Genomic DNA, 26268 nt, shown 5'->3' with positions numbered 1-26268 from the left:
TGATGAAAAAAAGTGCCGCCGATACCAAAAAATAGCTTGACGAGTGTTATCCAGACTCTGCACCGGACGAAGCAACAATTCGTAAATGGTTTGCAAAATTTCGTACTGGTCATATGAGCACCGAAGACGATGAACACAGTGGACGTCCAAAAGAGGCTGTTACCGATGAAAACGTGAAAAAAATTCACAAAATGATTTTCAATGACCGTAAAGTGAAGTTGATCGAGATAGCTGACACCCTAAAGATATCAAAAGAACGTGTTGGACATATTATTCACGAATATTTGGATATGAGAAAGCTTTGTGCAAAATGGGTGCCGCGTGAGCTCACAATCGATCAAAAATAACAACGAAAAACCATGCTGAAATTGAACGAATTGGGCTTCGAATTGCTCCCTCATCCACCGTATTCTCCAGATTTGGCCCCCAGTGACTTTTTCCTGTTCTCAGGCCTCAAGAGAATGCTCGCTGGTAAAAAATTTAGAGGCAATGAAGAGGTAATCGCTGAAACTAAGGCCTATTTTGAGGCAAAGGACAAATTGTACTACAAAAATGGTATCGAAAAGTTGGAAGATCGCTATAATCGCTGTATCGCCTCTGATGCCAATTATGTTGAATAATAAAAACGAATTTTGGCAAAAAAATGTGTGTTTCTATTAAACGATACGAACTTTTCAGCCGAACTGTTATTTATATCCTGATTGTACATAATAGGGGTTTTCCGGGCAGCTTGTTAGGCCTGCACCAATCTCCTGTCTCGCCGGAGGACCATCGTGTCAGCACTGTTTAGAGTCCCACACTGACACAAGGACAGTAATTAGCCGCTCCTAACATGGAGAATAGACGCTGTTTCGAGCCGCCTCAACATGGGGAACAGACGCTCGGGTAGGCTCGCTCTCTGTAAAGAGAAGGCAAGCCCCACCCCCCTCCCCTTTCAGCATACGACCAAGGTTCCGCCGGGGTTGGTTACCCGATCTTTCCTATGATTACTTGTACCCCAGCCGGCACCGCGGGGAGGTACCGATAGGAGTTACTGGACAAGAGACTAAGAACCACATTGGGGCCTAAATTGCGCATTTTGGTCATTGACCCTCACTGTCACCTTGGGTACGAGAAAGCAAAACACGCGTCATGAATCATCCTCTTTGATACTCGTTGATACCATACATTTTAGAAAACATTAATTTTGAATTGTTTGTGTTACAAATTGCTGACCATATTTCCGATGACATGTAGTAAAAAATATGTTCATGCGTTAAATACAACAAGAGATATTCACAATCAATTTTTTTTAAGAAGCCACCCGTAGTAAAGCAGGATGTCTTCACGGTAAAAGACGCCAACGAATTAATCTCAGCACCACCTGACCTGTCCTGTTTGTTGTCTCTCTTATTTGTTTATTATTTGTTTATTTGTTGCTATATAATCCATCTGACAATAGGTGTCTTAATGAATAAAGTAAACTAAACTAAAAATCATTCAACTTAGGCTAAATTATCATGAAACACAACACGAAAAAGGTCAAGTAGCTTACGATAAAACAAATTGGACGACAAATTAAAATCAAAAAACTCAGCGAACTCGTTGAATTGTCGACATATGGATCTAAATGGCTCATGCTGTCCGTATACAGTATACTGTGTTTCAAGGAGCAAGAAATTACGCTGTCGAAGAGATCTTTCTGGAGCATACATATTCAGACGTTCGAGTAATGCGGGACAATCAACAGCACCAAGAAGCAATTTCGCTGCGAATGTAGCTTGAGCATATGTCCTTCTTAATTCCAGGGGTTCAATGCTTAAGAGACGGCAACGATCCTCATATGACGGTAGCTGTATGGGGTTGTTCCAGGGTAAAAGTATCAATGCGTATCTCACAAATTTGCGTTGCACTGCTTCAATCCTCAATATCCAATTTGAATGATATGGACACCAGACAATCGCGTTCGACTCAAGCACTGACCGTACCAGCGAGCAGTATAATGATCGTATGCACAAAGGATCACGAAACTCGGAGGAAATTTTAAATATGAATCCCAATTGTCGATTTGCTTTGCAAATAATATTTTCATAGTGAAGTTTGAATGTTATTTCGCGATCAAGAATCACACCGAGATCTTTCACATGTTCTGTTCGCGTTAGCGTGTGTCCAGCGATTTTGTAATCGAATACTATTGGTGCACTTTTTCGATGAAAAAGATATAACACTGCATTTTTCGATACTCAATTTCAAAAAATTCTTGGTACACCATATTTGAAATGTATCAAGCATTTTTGGCAAATCCAGGCAATTTAACAGACTTTCAATAATTTTAAAAAGTTTCGTGTCGTCAGCATAGAACAAACGGCATTCCGGCGGTAACAGCGTTGATACATCATTAATGAAGATAGAGAACAGTAACGGACCAAGGATACTACCTTGAGGCACTCCCGAAAGATTCGTGAAGGTCTCCGAAGTCGAAGATCCAATTTTAATCCGAACAAAGCGATTCGTCAAGTAAGACTTAAACCATGCAACTCCTCGTGTAGAGATTCCAAGTATATCTAATTTTTTTAGGAGAATTCCGTGATCAACCCGGTCAAATGCCGCTTTAAGGTCAATATAAATCGCATCAGTCTGCAGGCCACGGTCCATGTTCCGTATACAGTTCAAAGTGAACTGTAAGAGATTCGTCGACACGGAACAATTATAAACTAGGAAGAAGGGTACATAATGGGATTTTGCTGTTTTTGGATTTGTTAAGGAGTGTTTCCAGTGGAGTCGGATGTGGCATGATTACAAAGCTTTCATAGAAGAAAAAGAAACACATCCCATCAATCACAAAATACGAAGTACTTTATGCTCACCACTCCAGCCAGTTAACATAAACGTTTTCCAAAATATGGGGGAATCGCGTTTGTTGTTACCGCTCTATTGCCGAAATGAGACGCAATTACGGAGAGTGACGAAATATTATTTGACTAATTTATGCACAGCCGAAAACTGATGTGCTTGATTTAAGCAAGTGTTTAGTTACGTTTTCAACAAACGTACGCTAATTCCAATTCCAATTATAATATTGATGCATGTTTCAGCACCACAACTCACTAAACACACTCAATTCGATTATCAAAATTCACAGCGATAAGGCTTAAAAATGCGATCAAACTTACACTAACATTTAGCAGACAATGTTTATCTTTGATTATACTGTTTGAATCAACAAAGACCGTCGCTGATATCATTTTTCTTTTGCACTGTACAGAATTAGCATCAGTTCCCGACGCAGGAAGACCGGTTTGGAGAGGAATACTCATTACTAGCTAGTTAGATACGACACAAGCAGGAGCGAAACTCTAACAAAATGATCTCAACGGCAACGCAACACGTGGTCTTCCCGGCCATTTCGGCGGTCTCAGCCTGCGCAAGGCAAAGCGCGCCAAAACCGCGGACGTTGCTTCAGCGTGTGTTGGTGCAGGACCATCGTCGGCGATGTGTCGCCACTCTCGGAGCGGACGACAAGCTGCGACATCAAACCAACGCTAACCACGGGATAACTCGGTCAGTCACTTCTGATCGACGGTGGAAACAGGCAGCCGTTGCTCCGGGAACCGGAATCAACCGAAGTGGTAAGTGCCAGTGGCTATCAACAAGTGTTCTGAAGATTTCTATCGTGGGTGGTTTTTGACTGATTGCGATAAAACGGCAGTCATGTTTAAACAGAGTGACTGAAAATGACCAACGTTGCTCATGTTTGGAACGAATTTTGTATAAACGGTTTATGTTGTTTTCGTTGAGTTTTGCCAGTTCAGTGCATGTTATCAGTGGAATCCATAATTCAAAACTGTTATTGTTGGAGTAGTACTCATTAACCGAACTGAAGGATAGAATAACTGCAAATGTTAACCATATTATGACATGGTTTGTGTGGTTCCACATAAAAAGTGATTTAGTGGAAAATGAAAGATTCAGATAGTTTTGTTAAGTTCGATGAATGGTTTTAATCAATTTGCAATCGTTCACCGCAAGAATTGTGACCTAACAATAAAAGGCATGTGCTAGGTTCCGTTGGTAATTTCTTGATTCGTAGAATAAATCGATTTATGAGAAAAGCAATAAATAGATTAATAAAAATTTCACTGTGAACCATTTCGCGAATAATTTGTACTTCAGGTTAAAATCTTACTGTCGAGTAGTCATTAACTCCAGTGTCAAAACGATCCTACTTGAGAGCGTTTTTTTTTTACTCATAATTTTTTTTTATTTCGGCTCATATGCGCTGACGCTTCACGTGGACGTTTAACAATAAAAAACTAATTTTTATGTTGGCTGGATCTAGTCATCTTCTTTCTTGAAGGAAAGGCGTTTTCATTACTATCCAGCGAATGAAGGGGGATTAGTTGTTCGCTATTCACGCTCCCGTCCATTGGTTCGGTGTCACTGTTGTTGATTCCGCCATCGTTATTGATTGTTTTTGTCCGGGTGTTGGGTGCGTTGTTCGCTGTAGCTGGCGTACCTCGTTTCAAACAGGGTACAACTGGCTTCGTTGAGGATGTTTCATTGTTGTTGATGACTGTCACAGATGTACTGAAGTTATTTGAGGTTGATGTTGAGGAAGCGACGTTGTCCTTTGGTCTTCTTGTCCAGTTCATCACATGGCTTTCCATGGTGAACAGCTTTTTGGGCTATATTGGGATGTAACCATCTGATTGTCATAGGTAACGAGTGATTTACATGAAATCCTTGTATCCTGGCCGAAATTCACATAACAAGGTATAGCCTTCTCCAAGCGCATGCGAAAAAACCCTTTCTAATCCACCTAGTGGTGTGATAATACCTTTCTCTTTCTTCAAAATAGTCTCATGATTTTTTTATCTTTTTATAAAATAATTTCTGACACTAATTTGGGCTCATTTTTGATTTGGATTTTTGACTTTGAGAAGAGCGATGCTAATCTAAATAACCCTTCTTAGTCTACTTAGTGAAATTTTCATATATCTTTAAAAATCACCATAGGGGGAGTACATGAAATTTCCGAAATCGAAAAAACAATGTTGATGCCAAAAGTCTTAGAATTCCATGAAACGTCGAGATTTAGTGTCATCTCGAATTTTTTTTTTAAATCCACTTTCTGGGACTTAGAAAAAACATCAAAGTCCTAAAAATTTATTATTTTCAAAAAAATTTTTTTTAGATAACACTAAATCTCGACGTTTCATGAAATTTTAGGATTTTTGGCATCGAAAAAAATTTTCGATTTCGGAAATTTCATGTACTCCTCCCTATGGTGATTTTTCAAGATCGAAAATTTTCAAACTTTAACCGCTGGGCAGCACTCCTTACCCATTTAGGCTCAAACTTTTCATGAGGACTTTTTTCGAGGTGCTTAAACTTTTGAGCACTAGAGATTTACGAAAACAGAGATGATCCCAAAATATTGGCACCCTTGTATACCTTATGATCAGAAAAGAACCGGAAATTTCATTTTAAAATTCCCGCGCTTGTCCAATCGGTAAACTTTTATTCTCTCAACGTTGGTAACACTTTTATACACATTCTGTCAAATTTTGACGCATATCGTACGATTAGTTTTTGTTTGGCGTCTATACAAAGAAGTTGAAAAATTTTCGTGTGGCGATTTTTATACTGGATGAAAGTTTAGAACAACGGCTCGCCTTCGAAGCGTTGACGCCAAACAAAAACTAATCGTACGATATGCGTCAAAATTTGACAGAATGTGTATAAAAGTGTTACCAACGTTGAGAGAATAAAAGTTTATCGATTGGACAAGCGCGGGAATTTTAAAATGAAAATTCCGGTTCTTTTTTGATAATAAGGTTTAAAAGAAATTTCCGTTTTTAAGTTATAAATCTTTGGAGAATTTCTAGTCAAAACTTGGTCAAAAAATGTAAGACATAAAATTTTCAAAACATAACACAAAACCGAAAAATTTCAACGGTTGAGGTTTTGTAAGTTTTTGAAAAGGTTTTGAATAAAATCGAAAAAATCGATTTTTGATCCACCCCAATATGGAATTGGTTATCCTAATGGTAAATACGTAAATGGTAAATGTTTTTCGATGGAGAACGATTGTACTAAATGTAACGAATTTCTAGCTGGATTGGAGTATTTGTTTTGAATCAATTTTCATGGAAGAATACTAGTTATGCGCTTAACCATATGAATCAGACTCTTTTCAAAAAACAAAACAAAAAATGGAATTACTTGCAATGTATATTATTTTACAAAACCACATAAAATGGCTATATTACAAAATTACTACAAGCATAAAAGAGAAAAATTATCAACTTTGTGGCTTGCATGTTAACAAGACTCGAGAAACATACGAAACAGACCGCAAATTATAGATTATCAGTAAGCATTATTTCAAATTCGCTGTATCTTAAGGATGGTAGCATAAAGCAAAATTTTCTGGAATACCTTTTCAGTTGAAAATGCTATGTTCTTTCACGAAAATCGGGTCTGGAAACATTGCGCAATTTTCAAAACATAAGTTATATTTAAAATACTATAACTTGATGGTCCATTATTTCTCTAGCTGAAGCTCTTGCAAATAATTACATTATCGTCACTTAACAATCCTGAAGGTGACACTTGTTTCGAATGTATTAGCAGCTCAAAGCAGGCCTGATTGTACGGAAATCAACGACCCGTAGACAAAAATATAAAAATAATCAGGAACCTGCGTCAATTTTTCAGCACACAAACACGTCAGTTCTGTGTTGTTTTAATAAAAACTGTTATATTATCACCGGGCTAGCTATAGAAAAAAAATCCATTTTATTTCGTTTTTCAATGGAGGAGAAGCGCCATCGTTTGCGATTTTTTATGTCACGTGAATTCAGTAGAGAAATGTGTTTTTTTTTTCATTGTTCGCACTTCGCAACCGGGGGTGTGAGCGAACCCGATATAAGGGTCAGATTAGAAACGGACTCGAATTTCAGTTCAATGACGTTGGAACTACACAGTTTTTAAGGTTAATCGAACACAAGTTAAACGCATTTCGATATATTTTGAATTGTTGAAACATGAATGTTTACACGTCTGCTTGAAAACTGGGGTGTATTTGACGTACATTTAAACCATTCTTGTGAAATTCCGCCATTTTTCGAATTACGTTCTTTTGAATTGTGTCATATTTGGATGCACGGCACCTGTATATTTCATATTTTTTGCTGTGTAGGTTCGGCACTAGCTTCAAACAAACGGTTTGACAGCAAATTTGGATGGCAACAGGGCTAGGGCATTAGCAAAACCGAGAGACAGGGATGTGAGGTTCACAGATTAATCTGTGTTTCACAGATTTTGAATTGATTGAATTGAAAATGATCACAGATTTTCACAGATTTTGGAAATCAACTACAGTTTAGCACCAAAAAGTACAGAGCGGTTGAGGAAAAAGGTACAGAGCGTGTTGGTAGTGAGATTTTTTTTTTGCTCACCAAAATTGATTTTGTACTGCTATTGGGGTACGGAAAATGGTCACAGATTATCACAGACAGGTTTAAAATAACCTGGCATCCCTGCTAAAAGAAAGGCTCATTCCGATTAGCGGCCCTTACACGTGACAATATTATTGTCAATCCAAAGTATTGTCAATACCATCAATCCAATTGGCTTGATAACTTGAGTCCGAGTTTTTCGAAAAATTGAAGCGTTTGGCGCTTTAAATATTGCAAATGAATATTGAAATATTGAGAGAAGAGGTCATTGCACATATTCAACAGTTTCTCTCTGGAGAGAAAGTATTGTCGGATTGATGAGCAGGTTTGATGTTTTGACAATATTTTCGTCAATCCAATAAAGTTTCCATTACACGATCAAAAGTATTGTCAATACTCCTTGTATTGACAATAATATTGTCTCGTGTAAGGGCCGCTATTGACAATGTATTTTCAAAAAAAAAATAGTTGACTAAAAGCTCGATTACTCTGCTTGCACGGTTTGCACACAGAGATGCCATTTATACAGATTTATCTGTATTATACAGATTTTTACATCCTCATACAGATCTAATACAGAATACAGATTTTATTCAGATTCCCTAAATTTAATACAGATTTATACAGATTTCACAAGAACTAATGAAGAAAAAAATTTGAAGCTTTATTGATAGGCTAAGGCCGTAGACAGAGTGAGCACGAGAAAGCGGAGCCAAACTTGGTACTGACCAAAGCGAGTAATGCACTTACAGTAAATTAAAAGGACGTTGTCAGAGGGAAAGCTGAGCAAATTTATCGCTTGCATTCTAACAGGGCCCCTTTGGCTTGCTGAAAGTATGCCTCCCTCTTTTGGACTGCTAATGTCATCCACCAGCTCGGTGCAGCTCCTCGTGTTTATTCTGTCTGTTCTGTCTGAGAGCTGTATGACCTGACTGTCATATTAGGTCAACTTTTAAATCTAAAAAAGTATATGGAATTGAAGTTTAATTGTGGTTGAAAAAACGTTCATATTAAATTTCGTCTTTGCATATTTTTGTGAACTACGAAAAATAAATGCTCATTGAAACTCTCATTCTATAACCATAATCTGTTGAAATAGCATTCAACGTCATTTCATTGTAGAAATTTCATTTTATTAGTGAATAAAGATAAATTTATACAGGGTAATACAGATTTTCTCTGAAAATATCTGGCATCTCTGAAGTTAAAGTGCACTGATAGAAATCGTCCCGTTGGACAAATGTTTTCTACACTTAATTGCACACTTAAATTGTAAATATGTTACATATCACTTCAAATCTTATTCAAATGAAATCATATTAAAGCCTATCGATATAACATTTACATTTCATCAGTCAGATACATACAAAATGTATTACACTTAATATTTCTCATATTGGTTTTCAGAAAAACACATTTAAACTGATGACAATGCTTAGATTTCAACAGGTTTTAGACATAATTATCATGTAGAGTACATTTTCATATTGAAATGTCATCAATTAGATGTTAGGTTTCAAATAACATGATAAACATGACTGCATTGTCTTCCTGCCAAATCGATCTGTTTTTGCAGTTAATGTTGTCCAGGTTGTGCCGGATTAACTCATATTCTTAAAATAAATCAATTTTTCATCGCCAGTAAAAATTTGAGGCAAAACTGAGTTTCTTTCGTGTCATTGGAGTAAGTGTTTTTTTCATGTTTTTCAATTCATGTGATAAAACTTTAAAACGGTTAAAAAATTGTTTCTTTTGTAACATTTATCATTGCTGCCATTTGTTTTCGACGTCATACAACATTGCTTGCAATTCGGCGTCTTGAACTTTTTACTTTTCTTATATAGAAAAGCTATGCAATCACTGTGAAAACCGACTTTTTAACCGAAACTCGGAGAGCCGAATGTCATATACCATTCGACTCAGCTCGCCGAACTGAGCAAATGTCTGTGTGTGTATTTGTATGTGTATGTGATTTTCTCGAAGATGGCTGAACCGATTTTAACAAACTTAGATTCAAATGAAAGGTCTTGTAGTCCCATACCAAATTCCTGAATATTATTCGAATCCTACATCCGGTTCCGGAAATATGGGGTAAAATGAGCAAACAATGAAAATAAGCGTACTAATATTTCTCAAAGATGGCGTGACCGATTTTAACAAACTAAAATTTAAATGAATGGTCTTATGGTCATGGTCCCATAGGTTGCTATTAAATTTTACCCGGATCGGACTTCCGGTTCGGGAGTAACGGGGTAAAATGTGCAATAAAATGAATAGAACGTGCACTCGATTTTCTCAGAGACCGCTCAACCGATTCTCTTCAACTAAGATTCAACTAAGAATTAGAGGTCTAATGGTCCCATAGATTGGTATTGAATTATCTGGATCCGAGTTCCGGTTCGGGAGTTGCGGGGTAAAATGGGCAAAATAAACTAATACATGACACAGAAAAGTTTAATCAAATACATTAAAACAGCCGTAAAAGTTTTGAATTGGATAGATTTGGTTAGTTGATAACCAAATACATTGATCTCATGCATTCCAAAATTATTTGAAAAAATTGTAAACGAAAAACTTTTTCATCAACTTAAAAATGTAATAACAAACAAACAATAAGGCTTTTTTAAAGGCCGCTGAACTACAACAAATCGCTTAGAATTTATGACATTAACTCTGAATGCAATGGACGCCGGCAACTACGTAGAAACTCGTATTGACATCAGTGCAGTAAAACTTCATTCAATTCAATTGAAACTGAATGTGGAACACATTGACGATCTCTCTAATGCAGTAAACTTCACTCTCTGACACACACAATGTTTGCTGACGGCCCGAACGGGCAGCATTCAGTTCATCACTCGTTTCTCTTCAATCGAGGCTCAGTTTAACCACAGTCAGTTGATCTCTTGAAGTACCAAAATATCTATTTCAATAGTGTGAGAGCGGTCTTCAAATGAGGTTCATGTAAACATTCAAATTGGTTCAAGATAATAGATGAAAGACAAACCAGATAGCTGAAATATCAATTACAGAATACACATAAATTAATTGTTTACTTCTTCAGTTTTCATTTTTAATACTTTACTCCATTTATAATTCTATTCGTTCGAACTTGCTTACTACCAAGAGCGAAGGCAATGAAGGAGCTACACTACTTGGCACTCGAAACTGAGCAAGCAAAACTTCAAATGACTAGGTACGATTATTCAACTGACGATGAATCCCGGGAGCTTCACTTGAAAATGGCAGCGAAAGTCAAATGAATTAGTAGGGATATGCTGACGGTCAGCGGCCATAAATTTCATTTTCATCTTATATTATTCGATTGAAAATGAAATTTTACCGCGCTGATTGACATTGGGTTCTCACTTAGGGCCTCTCCTTTTCATTTTACATATAAACGACATTTCCTTCATACTCAACAATCTGAAAGTGCTTATATATGCAGACGACATGAAACTCTTCATGGAAATTAAAAATATCAGCGACGCTGTAATATTCCAGAACGAAATCAATCTATTCCACATTTGGTACTGCAAAAGTCTACTCCAACTCAATGTAAAAAAAATGTAACTCAATAACTTTCAGTAGGAAAAATGAAACTATATCCACAAACATACATCTAGGAAATCAACTTGTAGAAAAATGTAAAATTGTAAGAGATTTAGGCGTAATCTTAGACTCCAAGCTCACTTTTGTGGAACACTACAATACCATAATCAATAAAGCAAAAGCATGCTGGGTTTTATTAAACGCTTTAGTCATAACTTTCAGGACCCATACACAATTAAATTATTATACAGTACATAGGTAAGTCAGACCTGTTTTGGAATATTGCAGCCTAGTATGGAATCCATACAATATTATTCACGAAGAACGCATCGAATCTATTCAAAAACAATTTCTTTTATATGCACTTCGTAAATTAAACTGGACAGGATTTCCTTTACCACCATATGAAGCACGCTGCATGCTCATCAATATTCAAACACTTAAAGAACGCTGCGACCTTGAAAGGCTTTATTTTATTTTATTTATTTCTCAACGCATTCAATCACCTTCTTTATTATCGCAATTGAATTTTTATACACCTAGCCGTCAATTACGAACCAGGAAATTATTTTTAGAAAGAAACACTAGAACAAATTATGCAAAATATAGCCCAATCAATCGAATAATGCGCCACTACAATCAATATTGCGAACATCTTGACCTTGGTATGTCCAAAAATGAAATGAAATTCTAGCTTAGTCGAAGAAATAATGCGTAGTATCTAAGTAAACATTGTAAACCATTCATATGTAGTCTACATTTGCTTGACGAAATAAATAAATAAAAATAAATAAATAAATAAATAAATTTTGGGTATACCGGGTCTTCGTTTCAGATTCCGGAAATCACTCCAATTTCTTAAAAGCGGATGAACTGATTTTCACAAACTCAGATTCAAATGAAAGGTCTTGTAGTCCCATACCAAATTCCTGAATATTATTTGGTCCTACATCCGGTTCCGGAAATATGCGGTAAAATGTGCAGAAAATTGTAGAAATAAGTGCACCAACTTTTCTCAGAGACGGCTGAACCGATTTTCAGAAGCACACACTCAAATCTAAGGTCTTGTGAACCCATACAAAATTCCTGAATTTTGTTTGAATAGGACTTTCGGTTCCGGAGTTATGGTGTAAAATGTGCATAAATGGAAATAAGCGTGCTAATTTTTCTCAAAAATAGTGTGACCAATTTTTACGAACTAAAATTTAAATGAATGGTCTTATGATTCTATACAAAACTTATGAATTTCATCTGGTTCTAACTTCCGGTTTCGGAATTATAGGGTAAAGTGTGTTACAAATTTTATACCATCACTTCAAGTGGCGAAACAAAACAGTTTAAAAAATCTAAATCAATATCAAAACTGCCCCTATCGGTAGTCATTATCAGTAGACGGCCAAACAAAGCGATTCCGGTCATTCTTTCAAGAATCGAAGAAAATTATTGTGAAGAATACCACAGTATTATATATAATAGAATCCTGTGTGAATTTAATAGAGCATTCGAAGATGCGATACGCAGTTTCGGCGTGCAGAGTCTTCGACTCATCGGTACATTAGCAGTTTACGTTGAACTGTTAATGCTACCTCGCGGATCAACATTAAACACCAAGCCGATGTAAAGTAAATGGTCTTTGAAAACCATTTGTTTGCATCTAAGTGTAATCTCTATACTGTCTTGCACGTCTTACATGATTATTAAATTTGCAGATGACAGACGATATCATTGATTAATTATTTCTAGTTTCTTTAGACAAACTTTTAGAAATGAATTAATTCGCAAGCTGGACTAGAAGAGTTCTTAAAGGTTGAGGTCAGTGTGTTTTAGGGCGTTTTAAAGGGCTATTTTCACGCTTCAAATCTTATTTTCTCAGAAACGGTGACGAATATAAAAAAAAACCCAACTGACCTTCTATTAAAAAATTAGTTTAGATTATTCTGTGAAAATTACAGAATGATTGTTTGACTTTAGCGGTCGGGAAAGTCTTTTTTCTGAAGAAAGAATTGCATAGCTGAAAAAGGCAACTTTCGACTTGTTCATTCGCCTTCAAAAGCATGGACCAAAAATCTATCCTGACAATGTCTAGATGATTTAATTTAGATGCGATTAGTGCATAAAAACAGATATGTTGTCGCGATGAAAATGAAGTGTAAGTTATTTTTGTGGAGGTAAGTCGATTTCTATGTCGGCGCCATTTTAGTTCCCTGGTAACGTAACGAAACATGAGAGAGAAATTAAATCGGCTCAAAAAGGCTGCCAAACAAGCGGCAGCTTTCTTGGATTTTAAGTGATGTAGTCAAACTTGTAACCGAAAAAATCAAAACTTTCTTGGCCACCCGGCCACATCGAGAGTCATTTTGCACATTTGCAAGAGAGCATGGAGAGAAATTTAATACGCACAACGAGCCACGTGGTTTTACGCGACCTACTGGCCTCAGCCCTCAAGGAACTCTTCCATACTACGCGAAACGGATCTAATTTCCCCCCTTTCTTTTAGTCGAAGAAATGAATGAAGGATCTAAGATGTATACTGATACCGTCAACCTATAATGAAGCATTATCAAATTTTGGTAATCTATGCTAGATAACAAGCTACGTGGCATATGTTACAAGTGTGCAAAAATGGCTTATTGACACTCGATAAGACTTTGAGAGTTCGTGCAAAAATATTTCGTCATACAAACATAACCTCTGATAGGCACATTCCGGCATTAGATATGTTATCACCGGCATGTGCTTATCAGCTTCTCAACGGGCTTGGACCTAATTGCCGTATCAGTATTACTTTGCAGATCTACAGTGTCAGTAGTAGCAGACATCGGCCGACAGACGCGAACCATGGCTACCGCTCCGCAACCCCGTTTAATAGCCCTAGAGGAAGCCCGCCGTTTCATGGTGGACTGTTTCGTCAAATCAAACACACCCCCGTCGCATGCCAAACAGATGGCCGATCTGCTGGTGGAGGCAGACTATCGGGGACACTTCAGTCACGGTATGAATCGATTGGAAATGTACATCAACGATTTGCACAAAAATGCCTGCAACGGAGCGGCCGTTCCAACGATACTAAACGAGTTGCCTGCAGCAGCCTGGGTTGATGGAAACAACGGGTTCGGTGCCGTAGTTGGTAACTTTTGCATGGATCTGGCCATAAAAAAGGCAAAGGCAGTCGGAGTTGGCTGGGTTTGTGCGAAAAGTGAGTATTTGTGTTTGATTTTAAGCAACATTATATCGAAATTTGTAGTGTCAACATTAGCACAGTGATTTTTTTTATGAGTTATAGTTTGGATCTTATGATATTGATGAATCATGACAAAAATTAGGTGAATCCATTATTGAATGAAACAGTCTAAAAAAAACAGTCAAATATGTCAAATTACTTTGATTGCGAAAAGATTATAACTCTCATTCAGGAGACATAATATAACCATTGAAATAATGTAACCATTGTAAATTGCGACTTAACATGTACTAAATCTGACACGCAGGATCCAATCACTACGGCATCGCCGGTTGGTACACCATACGCGCAATGAAGGAAGGTTGCATTGGAATATCCATGACCAATACCTCACCACTGGCTAGTCCAACTCGGAGTAAGGAAGCCGCACTCGGTACCAACCCTTTATCAGTGGGTGCTCCCGCGGAAAATGGGGATGGTTTTGTTTTGGACATGGCCACCACCGCCGTGGCTGTTGGGAAGGTAACAACATTGAACCACTGTTGAATGCTTAATCCTTAACAACATTTGGTTTTCTCCCTGTACCCGATATACCGAACAGATTGAGATGCAACGTCGTAAAGGTGAACCAATTCCAGTCGGTTGGGCTCAAGATCCCAGTGGCCATCCAACAACGGATGCCAACATAGCCTTTGACACGGGTTGTTTAATGCCGTTAGGTGGCACGGAGCTCACTTCCGGTTACAAAGGTTACGGTCTCTCGGCGATGGTGGAAGTTTTTTGCGGTATCATGGCCGGTTCAAATTACGCTACTAAAGTTCGCAAATGGACCCATGCCGGAGCAGATTCGGAAGCCGATCTGGGTCAGTGTTTTGTTGCTGTAAATCCAGCTGCATTCGCACCTGGCTTCGAAACAAGGATGACCGATCTGAACAGTATTTTAAGGAACATGCCAAAGGTAGTTAAAATAACATGGTTTGTTTGAAATAAGAGTTAACGCTTTTTTTTATTACAGACTGACGAATCCAAACCGGTTCTGGTGGCCGGTGATCCAGAGCGTAATCACATGAAAAAAGTAGATCAAGAAGGTGGACTTGCTTATCATGAAAATCAAATCAAAACGTGCAATCAACTTTCGGAACGACTTGGAGTTAGCCCAATTGCATTTCTTTGAGATGACTTCCTCGTATCATCTGATAAGAGTTAGCATTTACAATATTTTTTGAAATATTTATGTTGCAAAATTTGTTAAAGATTCAAGTATGTTTACAATTTTACTGTTATTCGGAGGCATAAATATTTTTGGCTATAAAAAAAAACCACTGGCATTTATTCAATGAACGTTAAAAGCATTGTTTATAATCTTTAAGATGACTTACCTTGTTCAGATACGATGTTACAAAAACGTTACGAACCACGTTGTACCGAACGTTCGATATCCTTGGAATTAACATTCGCTGTAATTCACTGAAAAAAATTAAAATGCTAGTATAAGTTTAACAGCAATGCTACTACACCAACGATGCAATACCGACCAAATAATCTCTATTATTGTAACTTTTGTTCGTTAGAATAAAAAAAAATTGAGGATTGAAAAATAAACCTATTAAAATTAGCAAACTATTTCTGTTAGTCTTTTTACAAGATATGAAAAAAGTATTAAAATAGTAGACATGTACAAAACTATTACCTGGAATAAAATAAGTTATTTAACCTATTAAAAGGACAACGTTTCTAATTTCTAACACTGTTTTCTTTTTGAACAAGTGTCGGCAAACATTACAGAAATGTCCTAATGCATAAATCACAGTTTCTCTTCGTTTACTTTCTTATCCGAATTATACGGCATATTCTTATATTTTAGGGTGATTCCTTTAGCCCAGATCGAAAGGTGATGATTTTAATTATTGTATTACGCAAACAGCTAAAGTATCATATTTCCGAGAATTCCGTAAAAATCGAACACAACATAAACTGTCAGTTTCAGAGATAGGACCATTCGTTATGTTTGTCTTTCAAAATCAGGGATTTCAGCCTTCACCTTCACCTAAAAAGGGATATTTTGAAAACCGATGGGCACGAACAATCAGCTCCCAGTGAGTTTTGACGAGCTGCATCAGTCCGATCATCAACCCGACCAGCATGATATCAATCTGATCGAAGCGCTTTGATCGGGTCATCATCCGACAATTCGGCACCATTTGTACAAACCACGTGAACCTTGTACAGGATCGACTTTATTGAAGAATCCAATCATCAAGTTTATTACGAGATAACGTGATGATGATGCTTTTGATATATCCCATGCATTTTGAAATTTTTTGAACTAATTGCAGCCAATCAAACTTTACAAATATGATTTAAAAAATCTGTTTTAATCCACATAGTGGTGTAGTGATGCCTTTTTCACATCAATCATACTATCATATATAATACTGTGGTATTCTTCAAAATAATTTTCTTCGATTCTTGAAAGAATAACCGAAATCGGTTTGTTTGACCGTCTACTGATAGAAACTATCAATTGGAGAAGATTTAAGGTCGATTTAAATTTTTTTTGCGGTTTTTCGCCCTTTTCAGTGATGATATAAAACTTTTAACACACTTTACCCTATATTTTCGGATCCCGAAGTCGGATTCTAATGAAATTTAAGAATTCCGTATGAGACCACAGGACCTTTCATCACAGACTAACAGACAGGACACTCAAATTATATTCTTCAATCATTTTAACGGTCATTTTGAATATTCCTTTATTTGGGACAGTACTCACATATGTCATGATGGCGCCACGTTACCCTATCAAAAACATCCTGTCTGTCATCTAGACTGTGTTTATTTTTTTCATTTACCAACAGAGTTGCCATTCATACAGAATTACCTGTAATTTATTGAGTTGTATACCTCCATGCGAATTTCATGCAGGATACAGATTTAATTCATATTGCCAAAACTATATACATAATTGTGCCTACTTCTCATCCTCCAACGCAATACAAAATCGAACCAATATTTACTTGCTTCTGGTCTGCCGCCACTTAATTTCGGGTGAAAACTTCCAACACAATCAAAAATAGTCTAGATGAACAACGTTGAGTCAAATAAATGGTTACCTTCCAACATCGCGAAAAAGTTAAATATATTATCAACGTAATCCAATAATTTATTGTGACGATTCATTTTCAAATATTTTGATGAAATCAGGCATCCCTGCAAGCAGCTGATCGGTGTTGACAAACGAGTGGAAACCAACTAGTAAAAAAACTTGTACATATCACAAGGGATGTACAGATAGTAAATAGTTCGCGCAGTACAATATAGGTGGAACTAGTGCATCACGAAAAATTATTTTTATAAGAATTTACTCATACTGTCATGTCTGTTAGTCTGTGCTTTCATTTCAACCTAAGTTTGTGAAAATCGGTCGCGACACGAGTTCACATAGTTTTTAATGGACTGGCATTTAGTTGTTGACATTTAATTCGTAATCGCGTAAGAGTTATGTGTTTCATAGCCAATTTTAATTTTAAATATTATTAGATGCTATATGTATTTCACGTAATATTGCGGCATCATGTATCTCAAATTATGTTACCTTCTTTGTTAATTTGCTTGTTTTACATCACCAGATGCAAGTAGAAATGTTCTTACATTTTCAAGTAATTATCATGACAAAGAAAATTCTTTAAGCACAAAAAACACATATACAGACTTGCATATGAACTGTGTTAAAATTTGCTCATTCAGCGTGGCGAATAGTTGTAGATGTCACCGCGATCGACACGATTTAGGGTGCACCATTCGCATACCGGTGCAATGTTGGGATCTACATTCAAATCACGCAAAATTTTTGTTTTGCTGCTGGTTAAAATGACAAGTTTATTTTCGTTTTAATTCGATTGAAATGACGTGTGATTTAAACGGTATGGAAATTAAGTTACGATATAATATCACAACAATCTCGGTATTGTTCTAAAGGTTGTAATATTACACGAAAAGATGCATAATTTAATCACCCTCATTCTTGTTTACGGCCGTATGCGATACGTTCAAGCCCAAGTAACAATTCGAATGCCTTATGGTTTTGATAATAATTTATAGGAGTATTGTAATTGATTTTTCAATTACTACCTGTTTCATGACAACTATAATAAGTATCTCTTTTGGCAAATAAAGTTTTTTCAGATTCCGCTCAGTCATTGCAAAAATTGAACTTAGTTATGACTGCTTTACGTCAAACCAACTAAAATAAATAATAAATCAGTAATATCATAGTTTTTAAAGCTTCTATAAAACGCTTTACCTAGACTAACAACTGGACTAAAAATAAAACAATTTGTACTAGAAGAAAACCATGGAAACTCTTAATATTGCTTTCAAACATTTTCTTTAAAACATTATTGTCAGTTATATCACAGACTAACAGACATGACAGTATGAGTAAATTCTTATACAAATAATTTTTCGTGATGCACTAGTTCCACCTATATTGTACTGCGCGAACTATTTACTATCGGTACACCCCTTGTGTTATGTGAAAGTTTTTTTACTAGTTGGTTTTCCCTCGTTTGTCAACACCGATCAGCTGCTTGCAGGGATGCCTGATTTCATCATAATATTTGAAAATGAATCATCACAATAAATTATTGGGTTACGTTGATAATATATTTAACTTTTTAGCGATGTTGGAAGGTAACCATTTATTTTTCTCAACGTTGCTCATCTAGATTATTTTTTATTGTGTTGGTAATTTTCACCCGAAATTAAGTGGCGGCAGACCAGAAGCAAGTAAATATTGTAACAAAACGGGTTCGATTTTGTATTGCGTTGGATGATGAGAAGTAGCACAATTATGTATATAGTTTTGGCAATATGCATTAAATCTGTATCCTGCATGAAATTCGCATGGACGTATACAAATCAATACATTACAGGTAATTCTGTATGAATGGCAACTCTGTTGGTAAATGAAAAATATAAACACAGTCTAGATGACAGACAGGATGTTTTTGATAGGGTAACGTGGCGCCATCATGACACATGTGAGTACTGTCCCAAATAAAGGAATATTCGAAATGACCGTTAAAATGATTGAAGAATCTAATTTGAGTGTCCGGAATGGGTCACTGGAATATACGATTAAGTTAACACCTCCCTGAGTCCATGACCAAATATATTTGCACTTTTGACATTTAACAGCTAGCGGTGGTTTGTTAACGTGTAAATGTCAAACATGAACTTTGTTCATTACAAGTTTATTTGTGATGTCATCTTGCAAAACCTAATTAATTTTTTTATCATCACTGCTAACCTCAATCTGAGTTTTTGAGATTTATTAAATAAAATTGACTAGTTGTAAAGTGTAAAGATGATTGTTTGAGATGTACTCTTCGATTTTTGTTTGAGCTTGTTTGTAAACTGTACCGCTGAACTGTCAAGGATGAATTCTTGTTCATTTGTGACATCAAGATGAAAAATCTAATCAGGTTCTGCACGAACATGACATAACCTCACAAAAATGAACAAAATGAATCAATTTTGACAGCTGTCAGTAGTTTGTTTGTGTGCTCATTGAGTTCATTCTAATTTGAATATGTGTTAATTAGGTTTTTCACGAACATGCCATAACCCCACAAAATGAAAAGAATGAATTTATTTTGACAGTCGACGTGTACTTTTTTTTTTTATTTAAAAGATAATTTTATTCAGGCCTACATGCGTACAAGCTTTACGTGGCCGATTGAGCCGATTTTTAATTAAGTTTTTTTTCGAGTTGGATCTCGTTGTCACCCTTTTTCTAGGGGGAGAGGAGCTTCCATTTCCCTCCTGCGAGGATTGAGGGGCACTTCGTTCGTGGTTCGTCTCGTCATCCATTGCCACATCGATGGTATTGTTGTTGGTTTCATTGCTAGTTGCTGGAGATGATCCTTGTTGTACATTGTTTGCTGTTGCTGGTTGGTTGGATGGTAAGTTGTTCACTGCAGTTAATGCACTTTGTTCTATAGGGGATACGTTAGATGGTTTCGTTGAAGTGGATGCTTCACTGTTGTTGGTGACTGTCACAGGTGTACTGGGATTGCTTTGGGTTGGTGTGACGGAAGCACTGTTGTCCTTTGGTGTAGTTGTCTCCTTGTCCAGTTTATCACATGGTTTACCCGACGACACGACCTGCCACTCGACTATCAAAACTGTATCGCAAATTTAACTACCCCTCAGTAACTGATAATGTCAAAGCGAAATCGTCTGAAAAATATTGAAATTGGCAACACAAGTTGGTAAATTATTGATTTTGAAAAACAGTTACCAGTAGCCTTGGTTACTAAACTTGAGGAATGTAAACAAAAACAAGAGATTCTCATCTAAAACGGAAACACTGAGTACAGCTGGCAGGTATTAAATTTATTCTTTCAGAGTTTTGAGTCATTTTTGCTAGAAATTAATTGAAGTTGTATCTTTCTTTTCATAGAACTGAAACAATTTCATCGCAGTCACGGAGAGGAAGGCTAATCAATTCACATTCGTAGCTAACCGTAATCAAATCACATTCGTAACTAAAAAATTGTATTGTGGTACTGAAAGATGGGTACGCCTATAGGGCACTACTGTGTTTGGGGATGGTATATTCCGACGGATTTGGAGAACAATTGGTTCATGTGACTATCGATAAACAATGTTTTCTTGGAAGAAGATTACTCTTAGGAAAAGAACGTACAAACAGAAATAAATATAAAATAATTTTGAAAACATCGTATGTCTTACTATGATAATACCAGAATGAAAAAAAATAAAATCAAAGCAAAAATTTTTAGAGTCTACAGGTAAAAAATATATTTTGTAAATAATTCAAGAATATCTCCAAATGTTGCAATAATACTAGCGTCTTCGTGAAACCGAAATCGCTTTTCATTTCAATTTATTCTCAAATTTGTGGATATGTCATTTTTCAATTGCTTCTGTATGTACATCAAATATATATTGAATATTTCAAATATGTTATACTGCTGTATTTGTTTTTCCATATTCAACATCACGGGCATTCTCGAAAGCAGCAGAAGAATGTTAACTGCAAATAATAGAAATCTGTTTGATGAATGAATGAAAAAATACTATTTTGAAACATAATAATGATATGTTTACATACAAATAACTTCCATTTTTTCATATCTTAGAAAACATAAGCAATAGAGATAAAGAAAAAACATCCATGCAGTGAAGAACTCATTGTGTGTGAGAATGCCGTCGCAATAGAAAGTGACAACTTCTGGTAACTTTTCTTTTGCCGGTTCGGATAGTAAATGGTAAAAGACCTTTATCACTACTTTCCGACATACCAGAGACTTGGGTGATTCGCATTGTTCAGATGCCTAAGCCCAACTCCTCTGGTAGAAGGTAAAAGTTAAGTTACTAGAAGATTTCTGCTTGCTTAAATGACCCTCTGTCACGTCTCATTTTTCCGTTCTATATTTTCACATCCTTGCTGTCCCTTGAGTACTATCATTCTATAATTTTCATTGTCTGTTTCTACAAAAAAAAAATGATCTCTGGTTAGGAGAATATCGCAAAAAGAAAAAATAGAAAACACAAAAATAAAATTTAAGCACTCATCACCTTTCTCATAGTTTGCATTAATGATGCACATTAGTTTTTTTTCTCCGGAATTCGGTAAATAAGAGAAAAGGGCACACAATTTCAATTAGGTGGAATTATTCCACAACTATTTTAAACTGTTTGTTTATTTTTTCTGGGGCTCTTGGTAACTATAATTCATAGCAACTCAAACAGTGTTGCACGAATAGATAGTATTTGTTATTTTCAAGGGGTCGCTATATTTATGGTAACTGGCGGTAAATCGCTCACGAACACTTTTTATTCAGATTTTTCTTCGGAGTGTCTGGTCGTGTCGTCGGTTTACCGTAGTGAACAGCTTTTTGACAATACTGACATGTGGCCATCTGATTGCCATAGGTAACAAGTGATTTGCACGGAATTCTTGTATCTTGACCGAAAATCACATAAGAAGGTATAGGCTTCTTCAAGTGTATGCGTAATACACTTACGCCATTTAGAATACTGGGGAAAAAATTCTTCCACTTTTCTTTTTCGATAGAGAGTATCTCTCCGTATTGGGACATAGTTTTGCGAATATAAGAATCTGTGACGCTTGAGGGAAGATCATGCACACGCACTTCTATAGCACTATCTTCCATATATACCGGAATGTTGTACTTAATATTCTCGTGCTCCACATAGTGCACATTGTTATTGTCTTTTGCGAATTGAATTGCATCCAACTCTTTATAAAACTGGATGTAAACAACTCGTCTTATTGCATTGAAGTAAATGCACACGTTTAATGTCCAGCTGCATTTGCTCCTTAAGCAAACCTTCAAGTTCACGTATCGAAGGTCGAATTTTGCAGTGCCTAAAGTCAACAACAATTGTATTCTTTCGTGTCGGCGGTAGATTTTGTTCGTTTGGTTCACTCATTTTCGAGGTCTATTGTTCACTACACAATACTGTACTTGGTTTCTTCTGTTTCCAACGTAAGCGGTTTTGTTTTATCGACTGACTTGGAGGAGATGTAAAACCGAACTGACGTGTACTTGTTTACAGTTTAAAAGTTCATCAGAAGTTTATCGTTCGAATGTAAAAATTGCAAGTCGCCTCACACTCAACAGATTCATACATATATCGCTCCTTGATGCTGGAAACACATACAGGGCAATATTTTTAGTTATTTTCACTATGGAATACGTTTTTAACAGGCACTTTTTCGTCATTTTTCAATTTTTAACTTGCAGTCGCAAAACAAACAAGTACCCGGCAACTGTCAAAGATGAACTTGATTCATGGGCAGTTCATTTGTGTCGTCATCGTGCAAAACCCACCCATCTGACACCGGTATGTGAGCACCAGCCATTTGAAAGTATACCGATTACGTTGAGCCCCTCGCGTTTCGAGCCCCAAACACTGCGATGTTTTGATACTCATCGTGACTCTCAAATTGTGAAAATTATCTCCACTTGATGTCCCAAAACACTGTCTGCTGTATTTTAGATAAACCGATAAGTTATTGTGAGAGAGTCGATCCAAAATTCACTAATTTTCGTGCACTAAACAAGGTAAACGCGTAAAACAAATGTATTACTGTTTGTTTGTTTACGTTGCAATCAGCTGATTTTGAAGTTCCGATTTTGATCTCATCAAGATGGCGTCGTGACAGGGGGCCGGCAAATCCTAATATTAGGTTTTGCACGAACATGACATAACCTCACAAAAATGAACAGAATGAACTTTTTTTGACAGTCGACGTGTACTTGTTTACAGTTTAAAATTTCATCAGAACTTCATCGTTCGAATGTAAAAATTGCAAGTCGCCTCACACTCAACAGATTCATACATAAATCGCTCCTTGATGCTGGAAACACACACAGGGCAATCTTTTTAGTTATTTTCACTGTGGAATACGTTTTTAACAGGCACTTTTTCGTCATTTTTTCAATTTTTAACTTGCAGTCGCAAAACAAAACAAGTACACGGCAACTGTCAAAGATGAACTTGATTCATCGGCAGTTCATTTGTGTCGTCATCGTGCAAAACCTAATATAAGTAAACAAACCACCGATAGCTGTCAAAAGGTGAACTTGATTCATCGACAGTTTATCGGTAGTTCATTCGAGTGGTCATCGTGGAAAAATCTAATTAGGTTTCGCACGAACATGACATAACCTCACAAAAATGAACCGAATGAACTTTTTTTGACAGTCGACGTGTACTTGTTTACAGTTTAAAATTTCATCAGAAGTTCATCGTTCGAATGTAAAAATTGCAAGCCGCATCACACTCAACAGATTCATACATATATCGCTCCTTGATGCTGGAAACACATACAGGGCAATCTTTTTAGTTATTTTCACTGTGGAATACGTTTTTAACAGGCACTTTTTCGTCATTTTTTCAATTTTTAACTTGCAGTCGCATAATAAAACAAGTACACGGCAACTGTCAAAGATGAACTTGATTCATTGGCAGTTCATTTGTGTCGTCATCGTGCAAAACCTAATTAGGTTTTTCACGATGACGACACAAATGAACTGCCAATGAATCAAGTTCATCTTTGACAGTTGCCGTGTACTTGTTTTGTGATGCGGCTTGCAATTTTTACATTCGAACGATGAACTTCTGATGAAATTTTAAACTGTAAACAAGTACACGTCGACTGTCAAAAAAAGTTCATTCTGTTCATTTTTGTGAGGTTATGTCATGTTCGTGCAAAACCTAATTAGGTTTTGCACGATGACGACATAAATGAATTGCCGATGAATCAAGTTCATCTTTGACAGTTGCCGTGTACTTGTTTTGTTTTGCGACTGCAAGTTAAAAATTGAAAAAATGACGAAAAAGTGTCTGTTGAAAACGTATTCCACAGTGAAAATAACTAAAAAGATTGCCCTGTATGTGTTTCCAGCATCTAGGAGCGATATATGTATGAATCTGTTGAGTGTGAGGCGACTTGCAATTTTTACATTCGACCGATGAACTTCTGATGAATTTTTAAACTGTAAACAAGTACACGTCGACTGTCAAAAAAAGTTCATTCTGTTCATTTTTGTGAGGTTATGTCATGTTCGTGCAAAACCTAATTAGGTTTTGCACGAACATGACATAACCTCACAAAAATGAACAGAATGAACTTTTTTTGACAGTCGACGTGTACTTGTTTACAGTTTAAAAATTCATCAGAAGTTCATCGGTCGAATGTAAAAATTGCAAGTCGCCTCACACTCAACAGATTCATACATATATCGCTCCTAGATGCTGGAAACACATACAGGGCAATCTTTTTAGTTATTTTCACTGTGGAATACGTTTTCAACAGACACTTTTTCGTCATTTTTTCAATTTTTAACTTGCAGTCGCAAAACAAAACAAGTACACGGCAACTGTCAAAGATGAACTTGATTCATCGGCAATTCATTTATGTCGTCATCGTGCAAAACCTAACTAGGTTTTTCACGATGACGACACAAATGAACTGCCGATGAATAAAGTTCATCTTTGACAGCTGCCGTGTACTTGTTTTGTTTTGCGACTGCAAGTTAAAAATTGAAAAAAAATGACAAAAAAGTGCCTGTTAACAACGTATTCCATTGTGAAAATAACTAAAAAGATTGCCCTGAATGTGTTTCCAGCATCAAGAAGCGATATATGTATGAATCTGTTGAGTGTGAGGCGACTTGCAATTTATACATTCGAACGATGAACTTCTGGTGAACTTTTAAACTGTAAACAAGTACACGTCGACTGTCAAAAAAAGTTCATTCTGTTCATTTTTGTGAGGTTATGTCATGTTCGTGCAAAACCAGCCCGGTGGCAAGGATAGGGCGCTGCAGTAAGTGCTATCGTAGCCAACATCTGGGGCATTTGGTGGGCAATCAGAGCGCTCAGAGTATGGTAAACAAACATTCGAGCATTTCAAATCGAGTAAAATCTTAATTTCCTTATCGTAGTGATGATATTCTGATCGATAATTTTCGGGGAAGTGTGGTAAAGAGTACTGAATAAACAAGTAGTTTGTAATATCCAATTTTTTGTTAGCCATTCTTCTTCATTGTTTTGGTTTTTGCAGAATACTGCTGACCTTAGTTTCATGACGTCATAGCAGGGGGCTGTGCAAAACCTAATTAGGTTAGCACCGGCAGCTGTCAAAGATGAACTTGATTCATCGGCAGTTTATTTGTGTCGTCATCGTGTGAAGCCTAAAACATTCATGTATCAAAGTCAGCCCAAAACCGATTTAAAGTCAACCCGCACCAGTCCGACCCGTCTCCGATTTTCTTTTCGTGCAGCCGTGTGCATGTGCAGCTAAGCCAAAGCATGTGCATGTGCAGCTAAGACCTCTAATCTGAGGAAAAAAAGGAAGGATTTTTTTATTGGAAGTATATAACATTCGGAGGCAAACTTCTCAGTTGGAGTTATGCAGTTGAAATGATTGATAAATTATTCTCAGCTGAATGTAGAAACAAGAGAGAATTGCTTACCTTGCAAAATTTGTCTGCTAAAACTGGACTCGTAGGTTTTCTTTTAGCTCTA

The 26268-nt window shown here is 36.6% G+C and overlaps 2 protein-coding genes across 4 annotated transcripts in view; one reads left to right on the top strand and one right to left on the bottom strand.

Moving 5' to 3' along the window:
* The window catches only part of LOC131435008 (uncharacterized oxidoreductase YjmC), a 33045-nt gene extending 17524 nt beyond the window's left edge, over positions 1-15521 (top strand). For all 3 annotated transcript variants that reach the window (XM_058602450.1, XM_058602448.1, XM_058602449.1), the window contains exons 2-6: positions 3245-3608; positions 13774-14190; positions 14483-14697; positions 14777-15133; positions 15191-15521. In XM_058602450.1, the coding sequence (XP_058458433.1) occupies positions 3344-3608; positions 13774-14190; positions 14483-14697; positions 14777-15133; positions 15191-15349 (1413 nt within the window). In that variant the 5' untranslated portion in view covers positions 3245-3343 and the 3' untranslated portion in view covers positions 15350-15521. The remainder of the gene's footprint in view (positions 1-3244; positions 3609-13773; positions 14191-14482; positions 14698-14776; positions 15134-15190) is intronic.
* The window catches only part of LOC131435011 (ADP-ribose glycohydrolase OARD1-like), a 41525-nt gene extending 25349 nt beyond the window's left edge, over positions 1-16176 (bottom strand). The window contains exons 1-2 of the mRNA XM_058602452.1: positions 15866-16176; positions 15555-15642 (exon numbers count right to left, since the gene is read on the bottom strand). Of these exons, the coding sequence (XP_058458435.1) occupies positions 15555-15629 (75 nt within the window). The 5' untranslated portion in view covers positions 15630-15642; positions 15866-16176. The remainder of the gene's footprint in view (positions 1-15554; positions 15643-15865) is intronic.
* Between the last annotated feature and the right edge of the window lie 10092 nt (positions 16177-26268).

Source organism: Malaya genurostris, chromosome 3 (assembly GCF_030247185.1).
Source record: "Malaya genurostris strain Urasoe2022 chromosome 3, Malgen_1.1, whole genome shotgun sequence".
NCBI lineage: Eukaryota > Metazoa > Arthropoda > Insecta > Diptera > Culicidae > Malaya > Malaya genurostris.
The sequence above is the reverse complement of the archived record's forward strand: the minus strand, read 5'-3'. Positions and strand labels throughout refer to the sequence as shown.